General features: G+C 35.7%; 1 protein-coding gene and 1 pseudogene across 1 annotated transcript; both read left to right on the top strand.

Annotated features, from left to right (window-relative positions):
* Positions 1–954: 954 nt before the first annotated feature.
* Positions 955–16,572, top strand: LOC132266739 (uncharacterized). The gene is made up of 13 exons (XM_059767726.1): positions 955–1,522; positions 1,637–1,705; positions 1,949–2,050; positions 3,081–3,149; positions 4,705–4,869; positions 5,276–5,323; positions 6,465–6,571; positions 6,701–6,772; positions 9,761–9,812; positions 12,222–12,835; positions 13,701–13,910; positions 13,989–14,109; positions 15,981–16,572. The coding sequence occupies exons 1-13, from the start codon at positions 1,127–1,129 to the stop codon at positions 16,050–16,052; spliced, it is 2,097 nt and encodes a 698-aa protein (XP_059623709.1). The 5' UTR covers positions 955–1,126; the 3' UTR covers positions 16,053–16,572.
* Positions 16,178–20,335, top strand: LOC132266740 (small ribosomal subunit protein mL103 (rPPR7)-like; annotated as a pseudogene).
* Positions 20,336–20,369: the final 34 nt, after the last annotated feature.

Genomic DNA, 20,369 nt, shown 5'->3' with positions numbered 1-20,369 from the left:
TTTAAAGGAAAGATTTAAAGGTTTACTCAGACCTTTGATGTAAGTATTCAATCTATTAATTAAATGATACATCATATTTTATTTTTGCATAAAACTTGTTTATATGTGATGAATCAAGATCTATGAATTAAAATCACTCAAAAAGTTTTTAAAACTAGTATATTTCCCAACACACACACATATATATTAGTAATTATATAATTAAAAATTAATATATATAATCATTAATATGGTTCGGTTCCTTTTCTAGGGTCTGAAACCGAACTGAAAATTAATGGTTACAAAATTTTGAAACGGAAACTAGAATCAAATCGCCAGATCGACTCGGTTCCACTGATTATTTGTGTACTCTTGCTCTCAAAGTTAGCCACTTCAAACTAATCTTGTCGCGCCATAACTTGATAAGAAATACATTTTTATTTTTTAGAAATACACATGTCTAATTACAAGCCTAACACGATTATAAAAATTGGGCTTGATTATATTATGCAATTAAACGTACAAGTCATTAAGTGTATTAAATCAAAATTTCAAATTCATTAAAAACTCATTTTTATTACATAATGCAGTATAAACTTGTCTCGCAATCCATTTTGATCCTTGAATAGCGTAAAAGGGTCAAATATTAATTTGGACAAATGTTACGTTTCAAATTATGTCATAAATTTGGACAACGAAAAGATGTATAATTCAAAATTTGTATTAATTTTTTTTCAATTCTAAATTCAAGACACCAATTCAATACCATAACAGAACTGTAATTGTGAGTTTCTCGGCAATGTAAAAAAAAAAAAAAAAAAAAAATTCATTCCTCAACAATTTATATCAAATTCAAGACAAGCTTTTGTTATCACTCTAATCCAAATGAACCACTATTAGAACGTGACCAAAAATTGAATCATTTTATCATATAAATTGATTTTAAAGTTCCATCGGCGTGCAACTTGGTTGATCTACTCTTTGTGACAGGTCGGGTGTTCGAGTATTTTTTGCTTGAACTTTTTAAAAATATGTAAAAGGGCTGCTCTCGAATTTTAGAGCCCTAAAAGCCCAACAATATTCGGAAACGCTACGCCGCTGCTCACCGGAGAGCACACCAGTTCTAGATAGAGAAACTACGGTGGAGATGGACATGGACCTGGACGACGACCTCGACGGTCCGAAACCCGCTCCGTCGCGAGCCAACAGATTCGCCCCCAAAAACTCCAAATTCAAACCAAAACCAATACCCAAACAAGAACCCTCATCAACATCCGAACCATCACCATCACAACCCCAAGAATCAGATTCCATTCCTGTGAAGAAAAACGAAGAATCAGATTCGCTACCAACACCATTTGTCGATTCCGCCACCGCCAAGGCGGAACCCTCGCGTCCCTCCGACGCAGCCACCACCGCCGCGGAAATGGACGTCGATGGCGAAGGACCGAAGGCGGAGCCAATTGCGGAAGACGACGCTGAAGATCAAGTTGTTCGAGAGATCGACGTCTTCTTCACTCCTGCCACTGATACCAACACACAGGTAATTTCAATATATGGGTATATATGTATATTCATGTATCTATCACTTTGTAATTAGGTTTTTCATCTCATACACACACACACACTGTTGTTGACTCTTAGTTTCTTTCACCAGCTCTATGTTCTGCAATATCCTCTCAGGCCATGTTGGCGTCCGTACGAATTGGACCAACGGTGTGAAGAGGTGTGTACCGTTTGTTTCTTTTTACATACCTATACTTCTTGTAACATGAGATAGAAATTTAGCAACGAATACATCGGTGGGTTGGAATTGGGATTGGAGAAAAATTAGTTCTGACTTTGAACTAATTCCAAGACACCAATTCCATGCCACCGAACATAGGTTATAACGAGTCTAAGTAAACTTGAAATTTGAAGATATGAGAGAATGATGGAGAGATTTCTTTTGTTTATTATTTGTTGTCAGGTTAGGGTGAAACCTACAAGCACTGAAGTTGAGGTTGATTTGAAGGTTGAGGTTGATTCCAAGAATTACGATCCTGATTCTAGAATGAGGATGGCAAAGCAGGTTTATTTCTAATTGTGCCATTCAATTTATTTCGACTGAAGCGTGAAGGTTAGAATTTTGGTTTAGAGTTTGATTTTTGATTTCTTACAAGAAAGCAGAAATCAAGTTTTCTTTAGAATATTTTGAATGCATGACATTGACAGAGGGGAGAAGTAGACGAGAACAATTGGAAGCAAAACAAAATGGAAAACAGAAAAATATGAAAACTTGAAGCATTGGAAATACATGTGGAATATTCAATTCTTGTCAAAGCTTCAGCAATTTAACAAAGCTTGATCTCAACTAATTGGCGTCATTCACTATCATTTTTGTCATTTTTCTCTATCACATATTTTGTCAAACTTTCTCACGCCACTGCATGCACTTATAAAATCTTCATTTTTTATTTATGTTGATGGGTCTACGGTGAAAGCGAGTATAATCTTCGTAGTTATGCATATATAGGCTTACATGTAGTAAGTTGTATTTATGAGTTTTTAGTTGATTTTCATTATTATTTTTTTCAAAATTTCATTTATTTTCTTTTTCTTTTCCCCTCCCAAGTATCTGGAGCATTCATAAATTATTACTTCATTAGTGCCTAAAAGAACCAATAATTACTGGCAATTGTAAGGAGGAACAATGTCATTGTTGGACCTGTGTCATACAAACACTTCTCATACACTCTTGAAGATGTGTCCGGTACATCTTTGACATATCCATAATTTGAAATTGGAATTCTTAATTTGGAATCCGTCATTGACACTTCTTGAATACTTAAAAATAGTTGATTTCCAACCTAACGTAGTTGCCCAAGTTCCAGAATTGCTCTCTCTTTCGATCGTCTCATTATTTCTGGGTTCTTTTCCTTGTAGTGGCAGGATAATCTTATTATTTATAACTTTATCCCACATATTCTTTTCCTCTCTGAGGAAAATTGCATCTATGGAGATTTTGATCCTTGTGGTCCTGCATTGAGCTTCTTAATTTGCCTTTTACCAACAATTTATTCATTTGATTTATGATTTATTCGTCCTTAATTTTCATTCAGACTTTGTCAACTTCATGGAAGCCAACTCGTACAACTGGCTATGCTGTTGGAGTTCTAATGGGCAATAAGGTATGCTTCTTGATCACACGTTCCTTGATGATGTTGCCATTTTATACCAACTAGCCTTCTTGAAGGATAATACCTGCTGCCATGGTGCAATATTGTTTTAAGATATTAGCTGGACAACAGTATATCTTGGCAAGAACTTGCCTGATAAATAGAGAATCTCATTGTACAAACTTTGGCAAGTAAAGCCATCCTTTAATGAGAACAATTTTCTTGAATCTATTTTGTAAATTCACTCACAAGGCAAAACTAAAAATTTTAATCTAACTAAATTTGAAAAAGGAAACAACGTTATCTTGAAAATAACTTCAACAATCCCTGGAATGGCCACGAGCATCCAGTTCAGACAATACACATCATCTCATTGTGAATGAAATTCATAATTTGAGGAAATAGGTTAAAAAAAGAAAAAGAAAAAGAAAAACGAATGCCTGTGATGATTCGACCCCAAATCTCAACTCAATTCATTATATGAAACCATAAAACATCTCAGTTGATTGAGTTGATATTGGTGAACTTTTGTTGGATTATTTGATTGGGGAAAAACCCAAATTTAACATAGAAATTGAATTGAACTTTAGATAGGCGTGAGCGTTCAATCTCAAAATTGGGAATAACTTGTATAATTGAAAGCCAAACTTTCATCAAAATCAAGACATGCCAGTTGATTCTTAAGCATATTTGGAAAAAGGAAAAATTTGCTGGGAAACTGAATGAAATACGCATATGTCCATGAGCTTCCGATCCCAAAATTTAGGGATTTGAAAAGTTCAAGACCAACTTCATCGATATAAAGTTGATCCACATTTTCAAAACAATCTCAATTCAACACAAAACTCCAAATTAAAAAAGTTAAAACGAGTTTCATTGATATATATTCAGTGCACATAAAAAAATGATCTCATTTGAACACCGAACCACAAATTCAAAGAAAACTCTTGGTTGGATGTAAGCTGCCAATCCTACATTTGGGGCATTTGTAATAGTTCCAAATCAATGCCATCTATGCCAATATTCCTCTACCCAAATAAACCACAGTTGAACAAAAATCACCAACTTTAAACAATAATCCATGAAAATCCGTGATGGTCCTGACCCCAACATCATCTATAACATAAACTCTGTATCCTAACACTTGATTCTCGATAATGAAGCGACTGTTGGAAATTAAAGAAGAAAAATGAAAACAAAGTTGAACCACAATGCATTTTCTCAAAACTGAGCCCTTGGTCATATGTAATTGCAAAAAAGTGCCAAAAATAACAAAAACATGGGGTTGACAGTTGAAAGCTGTTGGCTCTCTGGCATGTTTCTGATGTTTGCTGGTCGTTTCGGGTTGCTAGTTTAGCAAAATGCTGGTTTGATTGTCAATGGAATTTGTAAAATGAGTGGCGACAAGGAAGGGAGAGAGTGAGAAAAAGCCGTCTCATGAGAAAATTGGGAGAATTTTGGAATGGCATTTATTAAGGTGTTCTCCTTTTATATTTGTTGCTAAAAAAATCTAGATTTTCTTTAAGTGCATATTGTAAAAGGGTTTGCTTTCTTCGTTATCTTGCAGTTACACCTCAATCCTATTCATGCAGTTGTGCAGCTTCGACCATCTATGGAACATCTCAAATCTGGTGTCTCAAAGAGGAAGACCAATGTTGCAAGCAATATGGAAGCTACAGTTAGATCTGAAGATCTTGTTGAAGAAAAATCTGTAGGACCATCTAAGAAACAGGTAAATGCTATTTCTGAATTTGTGATGCTACTGACATCTTATTCAACTTTATTTTTCTGTTACGCACACCCCATTATGTCATTTATTTACTTAATGATAAGAATCAAACATTAACCCCACCCTTCACTTGGAAATGCAATGCCAGCATTTCTTCCAGGAGTCTGATGGATGGGCTGGCCGTGCGTCATTTAAATCTGCTGTAAACCTGTAATCAATTTGATAGATTGATTAACAATTTAACTGTGACAGGACTAGTGTCAATATACCTGGCACATGACTTATGGTGCCCTTCATAGACCTGTTCTATATTAGGCCCTTGAAGTTTATTTTATTCGATCAATTTTGTGTTTTTCTGTTATCTCTATAAAATTTGAGTTCTGATTTCGATATGTTTCTTTTCACGCAGAGCAGGCAACCAGGAAATGTAAATGAACAAAATAAGGATATTGAAGAGGTGTGAGAAACGTTTTATTTTTACTGTTTCAACTGCTATTCTAATGAACTGCCTTCTATTTATTTTGGTGAAGTATATATTTTCCATGCTTTCTGGCACCTTCTAGATTATTTATATGACAATCTGGAAAAAGTAACATAGTATTCATTTTATTGGTTGCTATATCTTTGAGATGTTCATGTGTCGCATGATCAGGGTTTTCGTTTTTCTTTTGATTTACTTCAATGGATTAGCTATTATGCATTAATGCATTTTACAGGTTTGAGTGGTTTACATTGGCGGTGCTTGTTATTTAGTGACCTTCGTTATGATTTCTCTGCCGCCATAAAATATGCAATTTCCATGTGTCTCTGTGGGGTGTTGTTTGGACAGGAGGATTCAGGATAGATTTTACCTCTAGCATTATTCACTATGTTGTGGTTGTTCTGAACTCAAATTCTTGTTCTCATGTTTGATAGTCGGACATTTTTACTATCGTTTAATATGTCCCCTAAATTGTTACGAAACGCTCAATCACAGGATCCCTACCTCTCACCCTCCTTGACGGAGCACCCAACGACAAACCCAAATAGGAGATAGGAAAAGAGCCCACCCCACACCCAAGAACTGCAGCAAGGGATGCGGTGTCCTGAATACAGGGACAAGCATGCTCTTTCCTACATTAATTTTCAAACCAGAAACTGCCTGAAAACAAACCAGGACACACCTCAAATATCTCAACCTGGACACATCAGCATAAAAAAAACCAAGGTATCATCTGCAAACAGTAAACGAGAGATCTCAATCTGATGACCCGAGTCTCTACCAACCCTAAAGCCCCTGATAAACCCAGATCCACTGCCCTACCCAACAACCTACTGAGAGCCTCCATAATAATAAGGAATTAAAACAGAGATAGAGTCGTTTTGTGTCTCTTTGTTTGGGAAGAGTCGTTCTTAGGTATTGCTCTTTTAGTTTTTTTCACCTGGTAAGTGGTGTTTGAGTTGCTTGTTTTACCCAAAACTCTGTTGGCGTAATGCACATAGAGAAAAAGCAACAAATTGTTATTTTTTTTGCTTTCGTTTTTCCTCTCGTATACTCAACGCAATTTGTTCTTCCATTATGGTTTATTAGTTTTTCTTTTTCTTTTACCTTTCTCCAGTGTTGGATTCCACTCAGATACCATGATTCCCAGAGCAGCTTCTCAGCCAGATATCTACAAAAAATGGTGGCCCATGAAAGCTCTCCAATAAAATTTTCAATGAGCCCGTACGCCTTTTGATTTTATCAATCCAAACAATTTTTGTCTATCTTTTGTCAATTTCAGGGAGAAGGTTTCCTGTTATGTTATGTATATGTTGGTTCTTTCAATTCACTCGTTCTTGTTTGAATTTGAAGGTACGATTATGTTAATTCATTGTGTCCGGGCACATCTAATGTCAGCATTGGACCTAAAGGCCCTTCTAGAAGGTACTGTTGTACTGTTGCCTAATTCTGGTTCCAACGAAATCTTGCAACATTTAAGGTGTCATCGGTTAATTTTTATTTTCATTTTTTATTAATTATAAGGAGACATGCTTTATATCTGAATCCAATTAAATGCTTCCTTTTGCAGCATTAGCATAATGATTGTAGAGACTATATATAGCTAATTGTCTGATCTCTTTCTTTTTTTTGGAGATCCATATGATCCCTAAGGGCTGATTTGTGATTTATTACAATGGAAGCCCATGTTCTGCCATAAATTTCTTCCATCTGGTCAATGTTCTAGGTTAGTCATCCCTTGGATCAACACATGATGCAGACTAAAAGTAAAACATCCAGTACTGTGGTGGTGTTGATAAATATTATGAGCATGTTTTGTTTAGCTGATCCATATTTGCATCTTTTAATGTTTTGAATTCTTTGAATTGACATATAATTGTTGTTTTCTGAAGAGGGATTTTTTTTTTTTTTGCCATAACGAAATTAAAATTTTAACTGCCTATCTGGTGGGAGGGGAAGGCTTTCTAAGAAAGAGAGAGAATAATTAATTTGGCTATCTTCCTCAATTTTATTGTTTCAATAAAAGAGTTAGTTATGCGCACGGTCTTAACAAGGATCTCTACTCTTCCCTTGAAGCGACCTGTTCTTGCTTGCTCAAATTAATTTACGAGGTTTTCGTAGACCTTTTCGATTTGGTTCTTTGGGCATTGATTGATAATAGTAGAGGATTAGGCTTCAAATTTCTTTAGAGCATTCTGTTTTCTTGTCTAAGCTCTTGGGCAATTAAGGTCTCATATTGGTTATTTGATTACATAGTGTTAAAGCCTGGCAAAAATAAATAAATAAGATGCACATGCTCTTCTTCCCCCAAAAAGGGAAAAAAAAAAATGCCCTTGTAATTTTGGAGATTACTTGCACTCCACAAGACCATGCCAAGAGATGATGTTCAAGTCTATTGAATTTCATTCTGCCCCTACTTTGTGGAACAAAGTTATACTATGGCATATTTTTTAGACTTAAAGTCAAACAGAACATCTAAATATGTTCCATTTACATCTGAGTCCAGATCAGAGCAAGTGTTCTCTAATTCCATGACTACAGAAATTCGTCTTCTGTTTTCCATCACCATTTCTCCTCTTAGAAATTTAAATATTTTAACAATTCTTTTTTTGAAGTCTTTTTTGCTCAAATCTCTGTGTTCAAATTCCCAAACTCACTATATCAGTTTTCTAAATCAATTCTCTTTCTTAAATTTGGCAAACTAATGGATTAACAAGACAGGTAATTGAACTTCCAAATTGTTCTTCAATAAGCTTCCAATTAAATATCACAGATTTTTGTCTGTGGGGTGGATGCGAAGAGTTATAATAGAGAGTTCGAACTTGTGTATGTAGAGGAGCAGTCCCTTTTCCGCCCCTCTTCCTCCCTGGGGCATTCTGCTTTATTTAGGGGTCATAATCTCAGCTGAATCACATGCTGTAATATGATTTCTTATCAATCATCCTAGTATTCCCTTAATCACGTGACTCTCTCTGATTGGTTTAGTTATTGGTCCTAGCTACTTATAGCCAAACCATCTTAGTGGATTCTCTCTTAGTCAATCTTTAATTAGTACTAGTGTAACCTTCTTGGGGACGTGTTCAATTTAGATTTATTATTTCCTTTGTTGGCACGTGTCCATCTCGACATTTGCATTTTGGTTATGCTCATTTTATGAATATTTTGTTTCTTAACAATCAAACATGTTGTTTCAAAAAGTATGTTTGGTCTAGTAGCTATTATATATATATATATTTATATTTCAAATTTAGACTTATACGTCTATCACAAATAATATGTCAGAAACACTTATCTATTTAACATATCTTGCTTTAATTATATGATTAACATCATCTCTAATTTATCCTTCTTTGAGAATAATCGAGTCAAGTATTAAAAATCTTCGCTTATTTGTATCTTCTTATTCCCATTCTTCACTACATCCTACATTTATATTTCTAATCTTATTTAATTAGATTTCACATATTCAGTAGGCTCATATTTCTGGATTTAGAGGATTGCTCTATTTTGAACCTTGTGTTCATCTTTGTCGGTTACTCTCATATCCATGTCCACAAATAATAGGGCGATTACCCAATGTGGCTCCCGGTTAATCGAGGGTGCTAGGAAGTGTGGACTGGATACAAACTTACCTTTTAGCATTATTTGTATGAAGTGGCTACTCTCAGGATTTGATCCCGTGTTCTCACGCTTGACATCTATAAATCATTGAAATAAAGTAATTATTGAATTGAAGTTCTAATTGCTTTTGTAACAAGAGAACAAGAAGGACCAACAGGCCTGTGGCCTAGCGGTACAAGGCTCTTATCTCCCAAAGGGAGGTCAGGGGTTCGAACCTCAGTGGAGGCAGTGTGTGTGAGTTTCCCAACTAGGAAAAAAAAAAAAAGAGAACAGGAAGGAGAGTGCTTCAGATGTCTTGAGAGAAAAACTGCAGTAACAAAGAAACTAAAATTCGTAAACAATATTCATAACAGATTTCAATATGTTGGTTTGGAGGTTTATGTTATGGCTTTTATGCTGCCACATGTTACATTTTGGGGCAATGTAAAGTCTGAGTATGATATTTAACCTTAATGTTGTGATCTTTCACCCAGATGGTTATCGTAATCTGTTTGTGTCTTCTACTGTCTATGTATGAATTTAATGCTATTACGAATCTGTGATGGATTGCATTATTATGGTTGATTGGCCTACCCATTAGTCGTGGTTGGGTACAATGTCTTTTGCTTTGCACATTTTTTTGTTGTTGCTATTTTCGGTTTGTGTCTTATTATATATTATATACACATATACGTTAGTGTTTTCATTTGACCTGGACTTTTTTGGCCTACTGGGCAAAAACTGCAATAGCTATGTGACTGCTTCTAGATTTAGATTTTTAAAGGTTTGACTTTTGAGTGGATGATGTTTCAGGTCGTTGCTTACATTGCCACTGGAAGAGCGTTATAAGATATGGCTTCGTGAGGTTTGTCGCTACTTAATCTAGATTGTGAATATCTGTTATCTGGTGATAATTTAATTGCAGTTATGTTTGAGAACTTCTCTGTGTGGTAATGTTTTTCTATGAACAGTTAGTTCTTACTTTTCCTTTGAGGACAGAATAGAAGATAAGGACCTTGACATTAAGAGCTCAAAGTATATAGGATACACTTGGGTTCTGTTCGATGAAACTGAAAAAAATTAAGCAGCTCAAAGTATATAGGATGCACTTGCCTTTTGTATGATAAAACTGTAAAATTTTAAGCTATGTTACCAGGTGCTGGATATGGTCTTCTTTTACTTGACTTATAGGACACTGGGACTCGACAAAAGAAAAGTCCAAAAGTAGGGTACGAGTACTTGGACACGTTACACAAAATATTGGTAGATTAATTTGATAATTGTCTATTAGTGTATTGATTTGAATAGAATTAGCAACTCAAAATGTTCTAACCAAAACTCAAAAGAAAGTGATTGTTACTCATCAATATATCTTTTTATGTAAAATTATCTTTCATTTTGCAAAAGAGAGAGGGCCAGATTTATAAATAAGAATAAAGACCCCTCACACGTCTGATGATTGTTCCTCTTGCTTATAATTAAAAATAAATAAAAAACTATCTAACCTGTTCACTTTTATAACTATTATTGTATCTAATAAGAATAATATGTAAATGTGCCACCTCTCTCTTTCCCTTACTCAAACATAATGATGACAAGACAAATTTAATATTATAATGTAAAATTTATGAGTGAAATGACCATGGCTCAATAGTCAAGATAACTGCTGTAATAAAGAAATCACATGGTTCAACATTATAGGTTTTACAGCAGTAGCTCACTAGTGTAATTAAGTCGCAGAAGCCAAAAAGTCTCCATTATCTGCCCCTAGCGACTTGGAAGCATCGTGGCAGTAGAAAACGCAGCGCGTATCACGACGTCCATCTTCAACCTTCCAAATACACCGTTTTTGAACCAGATTCGCGAACCAGAGACCTTGCATACACCATGAACCAAGTCATCTAAAGAATAAACATAAAAAAGGATTTATAATCATTCACAAGCATCAACCAAGTCATCTTTTTGGATTTTTTCTTCTTCAGCCGTGTCTGTTTGACTTAATGCAGCGTTCTACTCATATCCCGTGTTAGTGCCCGTGTCATGTCGTGTTGACACAGACACCTTGGCCTACATTGGTGAGTCCAGGTAACATTGAAATGAAGTACTGAAAATCTTAAGGGCTGAATTTTAAGTGCTGAAATTTCAAATTTGAAAATCTGTTTTGTACTGTCTACATTTTAAGTACTGAATGTATTAAAATTGTTTCACAAGTGCAGAAAACTGAAATCTTAAAAATGTCTAGTCTATAGTTTAAACCTCAAGATCTTATAACAAAATTATTACAAATATATTCTATAATTCTTGTGATGTTGTGGACCGAATTTGTTTCAGTCTGGGTCGCACTCTCTTGTAGCCTTGTATATAAGGGCATTTAGGATTTGGAGCGGGAATAATGAGAGAACACTGGAAATTGCAGGAGAGAAGAGAGCTAGGGTTTTGTGGCTGAAACTTGTACGCATAGGGAAATCTTTCGCCGGATCTTGACCGTGGACGTAGGCGTTTTCAAACCATGTAAATCTTCGTGTTCTTTGTGTGCGGTGTGTTTACTTTTCTGTCGTGATTTTTGATTTGTTGTTCGTTCGCGTTTTTGTTTTTTTTTTTTTTTTGAACAAATGTAGTAAACAATTATAAGAGAGCAATCAAACAAATTAACTGGATATTTTGATTCAAGACCATTGTTTTTCATTCATCCAATAAACTAATAAGAGTGCTATAAAGGGTGTGTGAGTTTTCTTTTCAATGAAAAAAAAAAAAAGTGTGCAATAAACAAATTTAAACTGCAATTAATTACTAATAATGTCTAACAAACAACTGCCTAGGATAAGATCCAATACTTATCTAGTCTTAACTTAGGTTAAATTATTCAAATGACATTGAAGATATTAAAGAAAAGTTGAATAACTTTTTTTCACATTAGGATATTGTCATTTAAAGTAAAGAGAAACACCCGACTTCTTTTTTCTGAACCTGATTAAGGGACCTTACCTCTCATAGAATGAGGCACTAGGGTGGTTTTTTGGGACCTAGATGTGCCTTTAATAATTGTATTCTTAGCAGCCTTTATTATATTTTTATTTTATTATTATTAATCATTATTTATTTATTTATTATTTTTTGTATTTAGTTCGAGTCACCATCTATCTTTTACTTACTGAATTACGAGAGAGGTTTACTTTATCAAGAGTACAATATCTATATTTTGGAAGGGGTTATAATGAATTGGAAATTTTCTTTTCTTCTTTTTGATTAATTGTTTTGATAATTCTTGTAATAGGGGCCTCCGATTAATCGATTTGACACTCTTAAGCACTTAGCTCCTTCTGATTCGATTGAAGATGTTCTAGGAGTCCTCCGGAAATATGCTCAATTAGTGCAAGGACTCTGGGTTCCGAAAAGTTCACTGCTATATGAAGGTGGTCGAGGAGTTGAAGCTTTAGCTAGAGATTACATTCTTCTTTTGTTTAGAAAGAATCCTATAATCAGTCATGGACAAGTAAATGCATCCGGTGCTCTTAGCAAAGCTTCAAAGAGTGTGCTGAATGTGTTAGCTGTTGAGAGACCTTCACTCAATAATTGGAAGTTTAAAGAACCTCAAGATATGTCATTTATAAAACTTTACCCTGACATCGTCAAGGAGCAAGAACAAGTTTGGGAACGTATGGAAATACCAGTAAATAGTAAGTATCTTGAAGGCGGGAAGAGTGGGCCGGGTATGAGGAACTCTTCAAAACCTGATATGGCCAGTAGGCCTCCTGCATCAAAGAATCCTAATGTAGTTGCAGCAAAATCTTCAAATGGAGCACTTTCCCGGACACCAATGTCAGTTGAAACTCGAGAAGCTCTACCAAAGGCCCTACAGAAAGTTTTCCAAACTCAGAAGGTTTGCAGGTAAAGTGTGTAGCTTTTGCTGTTTCATCATCACCATCATCCTTGCCTTTATCCCATATGGTTGGGGTTGGCCACATGAATTATCTTTTTCAATTCTTTCCTATTATGTAGCTTTTGTTGTTTCTTTGAACATTTTGTTGTCAGTATTCAACAAGAATCCTGTTAAACCTGTGGTTGATTACTATTATCTTCATTACTTGGCCTTCTCGTTATCTGCATAGCAACGCTTATTGTAGTAAAATTGCTAATTATCTTTTTCTTCATGCGCTAATTTAATCACGTGACTTTTACTTCTAGTAAAAAACCACTTCCTTTTTTTATTTTTTTTATTTTTTATCTTCCTCTTCTTCTTTCCCATTTTGTGTTCCTTTATCTTTTTCTAGACGTAATGGTGAGAAGAAGAGTTGACTGGAGAAGGCGGCAGTAAACACCATGTAATAGGTGGTCGCATAGAGGTGGTGGTGCATGTTGACAATAAAGTGACAGAGGGACGATGTAAGCTTGTTTATCTTGGAGGGTGGAGGGGTATCTAGGAGCGCACTGTGGCCATAGTGGTGTTAGGATGGTGGTGGGTTTTGCACACAGCAGTGGGTTTGCTGATTCTGTTTTATTAAAAACTTATGTAGAACTCAGTTAAGCAGTTTGAATTAGAGTTTATTCAATCTGCAGTGGCGGCCATCTATGATTTAGATTTAGAAACAAAGTATCCTATATGAATCCATTATACTAACAAAATTATGCACCCAATTGCACATCATTTCATCTACTGAGGGAAAAGAGTACATTGCTACATCTTGTTGGAAGTTATTTTTGCAATTTTACTGCTGGAAACGACATCAGAATTATGCCTTCTATATCCTGGCAGCTTTCCACAGATTTGCCAACGTTTGCGGGAAATGGCTGTTTCTGAATCTAGTCGTCCCAAAGGAGTTCCTAGAGAAGCAATAGCTGCAGCAAATGGTGTTGATGCTCCTCAGGAGGAGCTCATGGAAATCATTAAACAAGTTGCTACAAATATCCATGGTGTCTATGTTTCGAAGTCATCCCCAGATCATCCCCAATATGATGAGTTGAGGTTGTTCCTGACATTATATTTTCTTCTTCAGATGATTTTCCTTGGCCAATAATAATTGTGGAGTTTGTTCTTTTGCAGGAATATTGTCATTAACCTTCTTATTGCTGAAGGACCTGACGCAAAGCTTAAAAAGGCTTCTATTGTTGAAGCTGCCAAGTTGCAACTTAAAAGGAATATCACTTCTAATGAATATCAAAAGGTTGGCACAAATTCTAATCAATATAGATGTGCGTGTGTATATATATTTATGATTTTCATTTTCCAGATTTTATATATTTGTTGTCTTGGACATCGGATATTGGTCCTATTTCAACTGACATAGGAAGCAATTTGGCACATGAACACGTATTTGTTGTGGAATAAGTTCATCATAGTCGAATTAAGTTGACTTGCGAAAGATTTGGAAGATAACTGAACATGTGAATTAGTTCCAAAGGGCTTTATAGTGTCCGAAGGAACCTCGAATTTTATTCTGAGCACAGTATTGTGCTTTGTTTTGAAGTTATGAGTATTTATAATTCAAAAGATAAAGAATAGAGTTATTATTATTATTATTATTATTATTATTATTAACTTAAGTTTTGTAATTTTGCATGCAATTTGATTTTTGTGCCTTTTTTAAAAATTAATTAGGGGTGGATCCTATTTTTTTGTTAAAACAGTTGACTAACTTTTATCTAGTGAATTTTGGATCTATCACTTATAAAATTAAAATGCCCTCTTTAATTTGTTAATTGAAATTTTCTTTTCCTTTTTCCTCCACTGTATTGCTAATCGGCACCAACATTCATCATCCTAACCAAAGCAACCACCCATCGGTTAAATCCAGCACCACCAAAAGCTCTGACTTCTATCACCATCGTCTCTATTAAAGGCACCGTGGACTCCAATATCTACAGATTCTACGGCACCAAATCTCATGGCTATCATCTTTGATCAATTCTCCATACCCCACTTTGCCCACATGATGTTCACCATCTAAATTACTGCCACCATGATCAATCTCATCACACACACAACAAACTCCCTTGCTATTACCACAATTGCGCAGACGCATCAACAGCAATAAGTGATAGTCGATGCCTCCACAAATAAATCTGCACCTTTCCCCACTATCATCACTGGTTAATCCCAAACACCGACAGAACCAAAATACCATCTTAGCTTCACTGTCATTTTTACCACCTGCAACTAATGATTCCATTGACATTGGGAATTTGGGATCACACAACAGAACTGATTAAGGCACTGCTATTTCTTACTCTATGAGGACTCCCTCTCTCTACTAATTTCTAGATTAATTTATTTCTGAAGTCTACAAAACTACATAATGAATTTGGGCGGAAGTTACTTCTGTTGTCTTTGCACTTATTCAAACCATTGTATTAAACTACTAGGACTTGGCTTTTTAATTTTATTTTCCCAAGTCTTTAACTGTTGCTCATCATCTCATCCCACATTATTATTGATTATCCTCCCTTCACTATGCTGTTACACAAAGCAGTCAGTACTCTTTTGTCTAGTCATTGTGGCCTAATAGGTTGTCCTTGAACATGGCAAAGGCTTCTTAAACAATTTCCTATCGGTCTTTCTTCATCTGGTGCTGTCGTGGTTTCTTGCTTCTTCTTCTCTTCTGACTGCTGATTATTATTCTCTCTGTTATCATGTTACAACTCACAACTCTTCTGACACAATTTGACTTTCCATTATTCAGCATAACTAAAAGGTGGATGGCCTTATTGTTCGAATAGAATTTTAGTTTTAGCTTGGTAGTCCACTCAACTTTCACAAAATACTATAGAAGCTTTCTAAGTAGCATGACACGCTACATTTGCTCACATCCCTATCATAGACATTTTTGGATGCCGATAATCTTGGAGGCTCCTATAAAAATGTCCCATCACTTCTGGGACTTTTGGTTAAGAAAGTTCAAACACTTCTTTGACTTGCCCATGGTTTTAAAATTAAATTTCTTAATTTTCTCTGTGCAATTTATCTTCTTATATCAAGTAAAAGTCTTATAACTGCTTTCCTTAATAGGATCTATGCTGTCTCTCTTTGCTTTTTCAGGTCTTAAATGAATTATGCGTGTCGCATGGCTCTGCTTGGGTCTTAAAAAGTGGTGATGGGAATCCCAAATGATGTATATATGTTCATCTTCAGTTGGCAAATTATATAGTTTAAAGGTACTAAAGAAAGGCATTACCGCCCCTGATTAAAATTTTCCAGTGTCCAATATCATAGTTCAACCAGATGCAATTTGTACATCAAGCTGCTGCTTTTCAAGAGTCGATGTTTGCCTGTGCATGAGATTCACCCACATGGTTGAAACCATTTAGGATGACCACTTTTGCTCGCCAAATGCCAATTAAGAGAAATCAATGTTGCGAAGAGCAGTTGTTTTTCAGGTGAAGCGATTTAAGTACATAAAATTTATATTTGCAAGTACAAATAGAGATGCATAAATGAATTGGTACTGGATGGGAAGGTTTTTGGGAATTTGAGGGCTTCAGAATTGTGATATATGTCTCTCTATATGCATGTATGTATCGTTTCTGAAAGTTTTCAGATAAATAAGAATTGAGGACTCGCTTGTTACAGAATTTCATCTACTGTTAAGACTACTGTCGGTATCAATAAGAGGACTGTTTTCTGTTTCTCTGTGCAGTTGCAGATAGTGTATTGGACAACGGTCGATGTTATATGTTGAAATTCATACATGGAAAAGGTACGAGGGTGCTCTCACCTTACGCTCTTAACCATTGAATCCATTGTTTGTCACAGTGAGGGCGCTCTCATTATAAACTTGTTCGAAAATATGTAGGGATCGTATTGAAGACTGGTTGTGTAACTATAAACCTTATTTCAAGTTGATACATATATATTGGATAGATGCAGTTGAATTCATCTGGGTGCCTTGTGGGTCTGTTGTCTGGGTTTTTTGACATGTAATTTTAAAATATGACGGGCTGTTTTAACCTCGTATTGTTCTTAATATCACGGGCTGGTAGGTGTGTGATTTCTTGCCAAGGTAAAAAAAGGAGAAGAAAAATCGGGGGTTTACCTCTTGTAACGATTTGGGCATCGTAGCATTACTCGTTATATGTCTGAACAAGTATATTTTTGGAGGATGTTACTTCCGAAAACTGCAGCAATAGCAAGAAAAATTGATTTTCATTTTTGTGCTTGTGTTGATGATGGTGGTGTCTTGAGTCTTCTTTGGGCAGTTCATGGTCCATCACATGCACCGCTGTTCCTCTATTCCGCATATAGCATATGAATATTACTAGGGAACCGTTGGAATTTGAACTGTGGAGCTTTGCCCTTTTGGGTTTGGTTTTATTTTATTTTATTGGCTTCTCAAGCCAATTTTGTATAAAACGGTTAGATTGAAAACATGTCAATTCACGTATCCTTTTATCAAACAACATTATTGTTATGTTTATGAAATTGGAGGAAGTTTAGTTCAAAATTTGTATTATGTAAATTTGAAGATATTAACTAAAAAATTAACTAACTTGATGTTAGGGTTGGAAATGAAATAAGTTGACTTGATCTTCAATTTGTTTGGGTTCTGTTCGTATGTTTAGAGATTCATTTTGAGCTCATTTAATAAAAAAAAATGAAAAATGTAGTGAATAACGAAACGGAGCTTTTGGTTCATAATTCTCTTAGAGATTTCTCCAGGTGATACTACACAACTTAAAGTCATAGTCCTCTATAAACTCCATTCATCATCGTTGTCTCAAGTTCCAGCTGGTTAAATTCAATAAATAACACTTGTCTTGATCTAAAGATCATTTGATAAACCTGTCATGTTATTAGTGAAGTAGTCTTCTACGCTTTGAACATTTATTTGATCGGAGATCATTAGATAAGCCTGTCTTGTTATTGTTATTAGTGCAGTAGTCTTCTATGTTTTGCACTTTAAACCAGACGCGATATCATAAAGTCAGAGGATTATCATCAATTAATTTTTGGTAGAACGATAAAGTCAAAGTCCATTGTGTTAAGATTGTTTTGATTCTTTTGTTATGTTATATGAGCACCTGCACCTTCGTTCATGTACAATTTTTTTTTTTATTAGGTTGAATTATAAGCCTATATTTATAAATCTATACAAGTCTATATATATAATTGAACTATACCTGTTAGTAATTAACATAAACTAAAAAAAAATAATAATAAAATAAAATGTTGAGTCTTAGAAGCTTAAACACTAATTAATGCTGAGTTTTAAATAAGATGCTCGATGGCATTGAAGCTCCAGAGTCGAGGTTCCCTCAAATTTCCCTGTAATTTGATTTCTTTCCGCTTTGCCGAAATGTCTTCTTCGCTAGCTATTCGCCACATCCGCCACCTCTCAGCAACCGTGGCCACTGCTGCAGCCGCCACCACCACCACCTCCTCCTCCACATTATCCATCTCCAAGGCCAAAGCAAAACTCACAACCGAATTCGACCCAGACAAAGCCCTCGAGATCTATTCCTCTGTCTCCGGCCACTACGCCTCTCCTTCCTCCTCCCGTTACCTCCAGAAAATCACCGTCGCGCGCCTCGCGAAGTCTCGCAGATTCTCCGACGTCGAAACCCTACTCGAGTCCCACAAAAACGACCACAAAATCACCCACGAACACTACCTCTCCACCCTCATTCGGTCGTACGGCCTCGCCGGCATGTTCGATCACTCCCTCAAAGCGTAGAACCAAATGGACGAACTGGGCACGCCCAGAACTACAATCTCATTCAATGCTCTTCTCTCGGCGGGCACCCGATCGAAGCTATTCGATCAAGTGCCCCAACTGTTCGATGAAATGCCTCAAAAGTTCGGATTTTCGCCCGATAAAATCTCTTATGGAATATTGGTTAAGTCTTATTGCAATTCGGGTTCGCCTGAATTGGCCATTTCAAGAATGAAAGAAATGGAAGAGAAAGGAATCGAAATTACAGCAATCATATTCACGACAATATTGCATGCTCTGTGTAAGCAGGGAAAGATTCACGAGGCCGAGAGAGTTTGGAATGAGATGGTGGAAAAAGGGTGTTCGCCTGATGTTGCGGTGTACAATGTTCGGGTAATGCACGCCCACGGTGGAGAGCCGGAGATTGTGAAGGGATTGATCGAGGAAATAAGCAACGCAGGGCTGAAACCAGACACCATTACTTATAATTATTTGATGGCTTGTTATTGTAAGAATGGGATGCTGGAAGAAGCTAAGAAGGTCAAAGAGAATTTGGAGGGAAATGGGTGTAATCCGAATGCTGCGACTTTTAGGACTTTGATACATTATTTGTGCAGGATTGAGAATTATGAGGGGTACAAGGTGTTTAAAGAGGGTGTGATGTTTAATAAGTTTCTGGATTTTGATACGTTGGGGCCTTTGGTGGAAGGGTTGGTGAAGAAATCGAAAATGAGGAAGGAGGCGAAAGGGTTGATACGGATTCTGAAGAAGAAGTCCCCTCCTTTGACTGCTTGGAATAGATTCGCGGAGGATCTTGGTTTGGTGGCTGCTGCTGGTGATTCTTTAGCCCCTGGTGAAAACCAGGAGCCCATCACATGAGTGTTGTTGCAATTTTTGGTTGCCGAAATTAATCTTTGGATTATGAGTTGTGATACAGGTTTCGAAAGTTAAAACATATCCGACTGGATATAATTGAGTGTGAGATATAATTGAGTGTGAGATGACATTATCTCATAAATGCCGGGCTTCGGATTCTATATCATTTTTTTGGGATGAAAGGTTGAGTTGGGATGGAAAAAGAAAATAATCTACAAATGTGTCTTGTAACCAAAAGGTTTTCTATGTGCTTTGAGAAGGTTTTGTATTGAATTATTAGCAAGCTAAGTGTACTTATCTGTAATCTGGGAAGTGTGGGATTAAGGCCAAATGTGGACTTGAGGGGATCTGTTATGGTTTGGATATTGAAGCCAATAAGATGGAGCCCCCCATTTTGATCACCAAAAAAAAAAAAAAAAAAAAATAATAATAATAATTAAATAAAAAATTAATCACAAAAAAAAAGAAAAAATGATTTTTGTATTGAACTATGTTTTCCTCTTGGATGCATGATTTGAACTTGGTTACTTGGGGCATAAGATGAAAATTAAACTTTTACGCTTTTGCAGCAACCATGGTGAAGCAATCGAAGGAAGATTGGATTAGTAGGTTACAGGTTAGATTGAATCGACGTCATTTAATTTGTATTTTATTTTTTCTTTGTTTTTAAATTTAAAGGACAAAATATTCATTTTAATGATTTCACACTCTTGGTTGACAAACAAATGATGCCCTAGCCTTATTCGCATATTAAAAAAATAATAATAATAATTTAAAAATACTCTAAAGCGTTGTATTTTCTATCACTTCATTCATTTTCTTTTATTTTCTCCCATTCGAAAACCATAATCTATTATACTATTTAGATATTTATTTATTTTTGTCTTCCTCCATGCAATTAA

The sequence above is a fragment of the Cornus florida genome, unplaced genomic scaffold (genome assembly GCF_030987335.1).
Source record: "Cornus florida cultivar Cherokee Brave unplaced genomic scaffold, ASM3098733v1 CherokeeBrave_3.0.0_Hap2_Chr07, whole genome shotgun sequence".
Taxonomy (NCBI): domain Eukaryota; kingdom Viridiplantae; phylum Streptophyta; class Magnoliopsida; order Cornales; family Cornaceae; genus Cornus; species Cornus florida.
The sequence above is the reverse complement of the archived record's forward strand: the minus strand, read 5'-3'. Positions and strand labels throughout refer to the sequence as shown.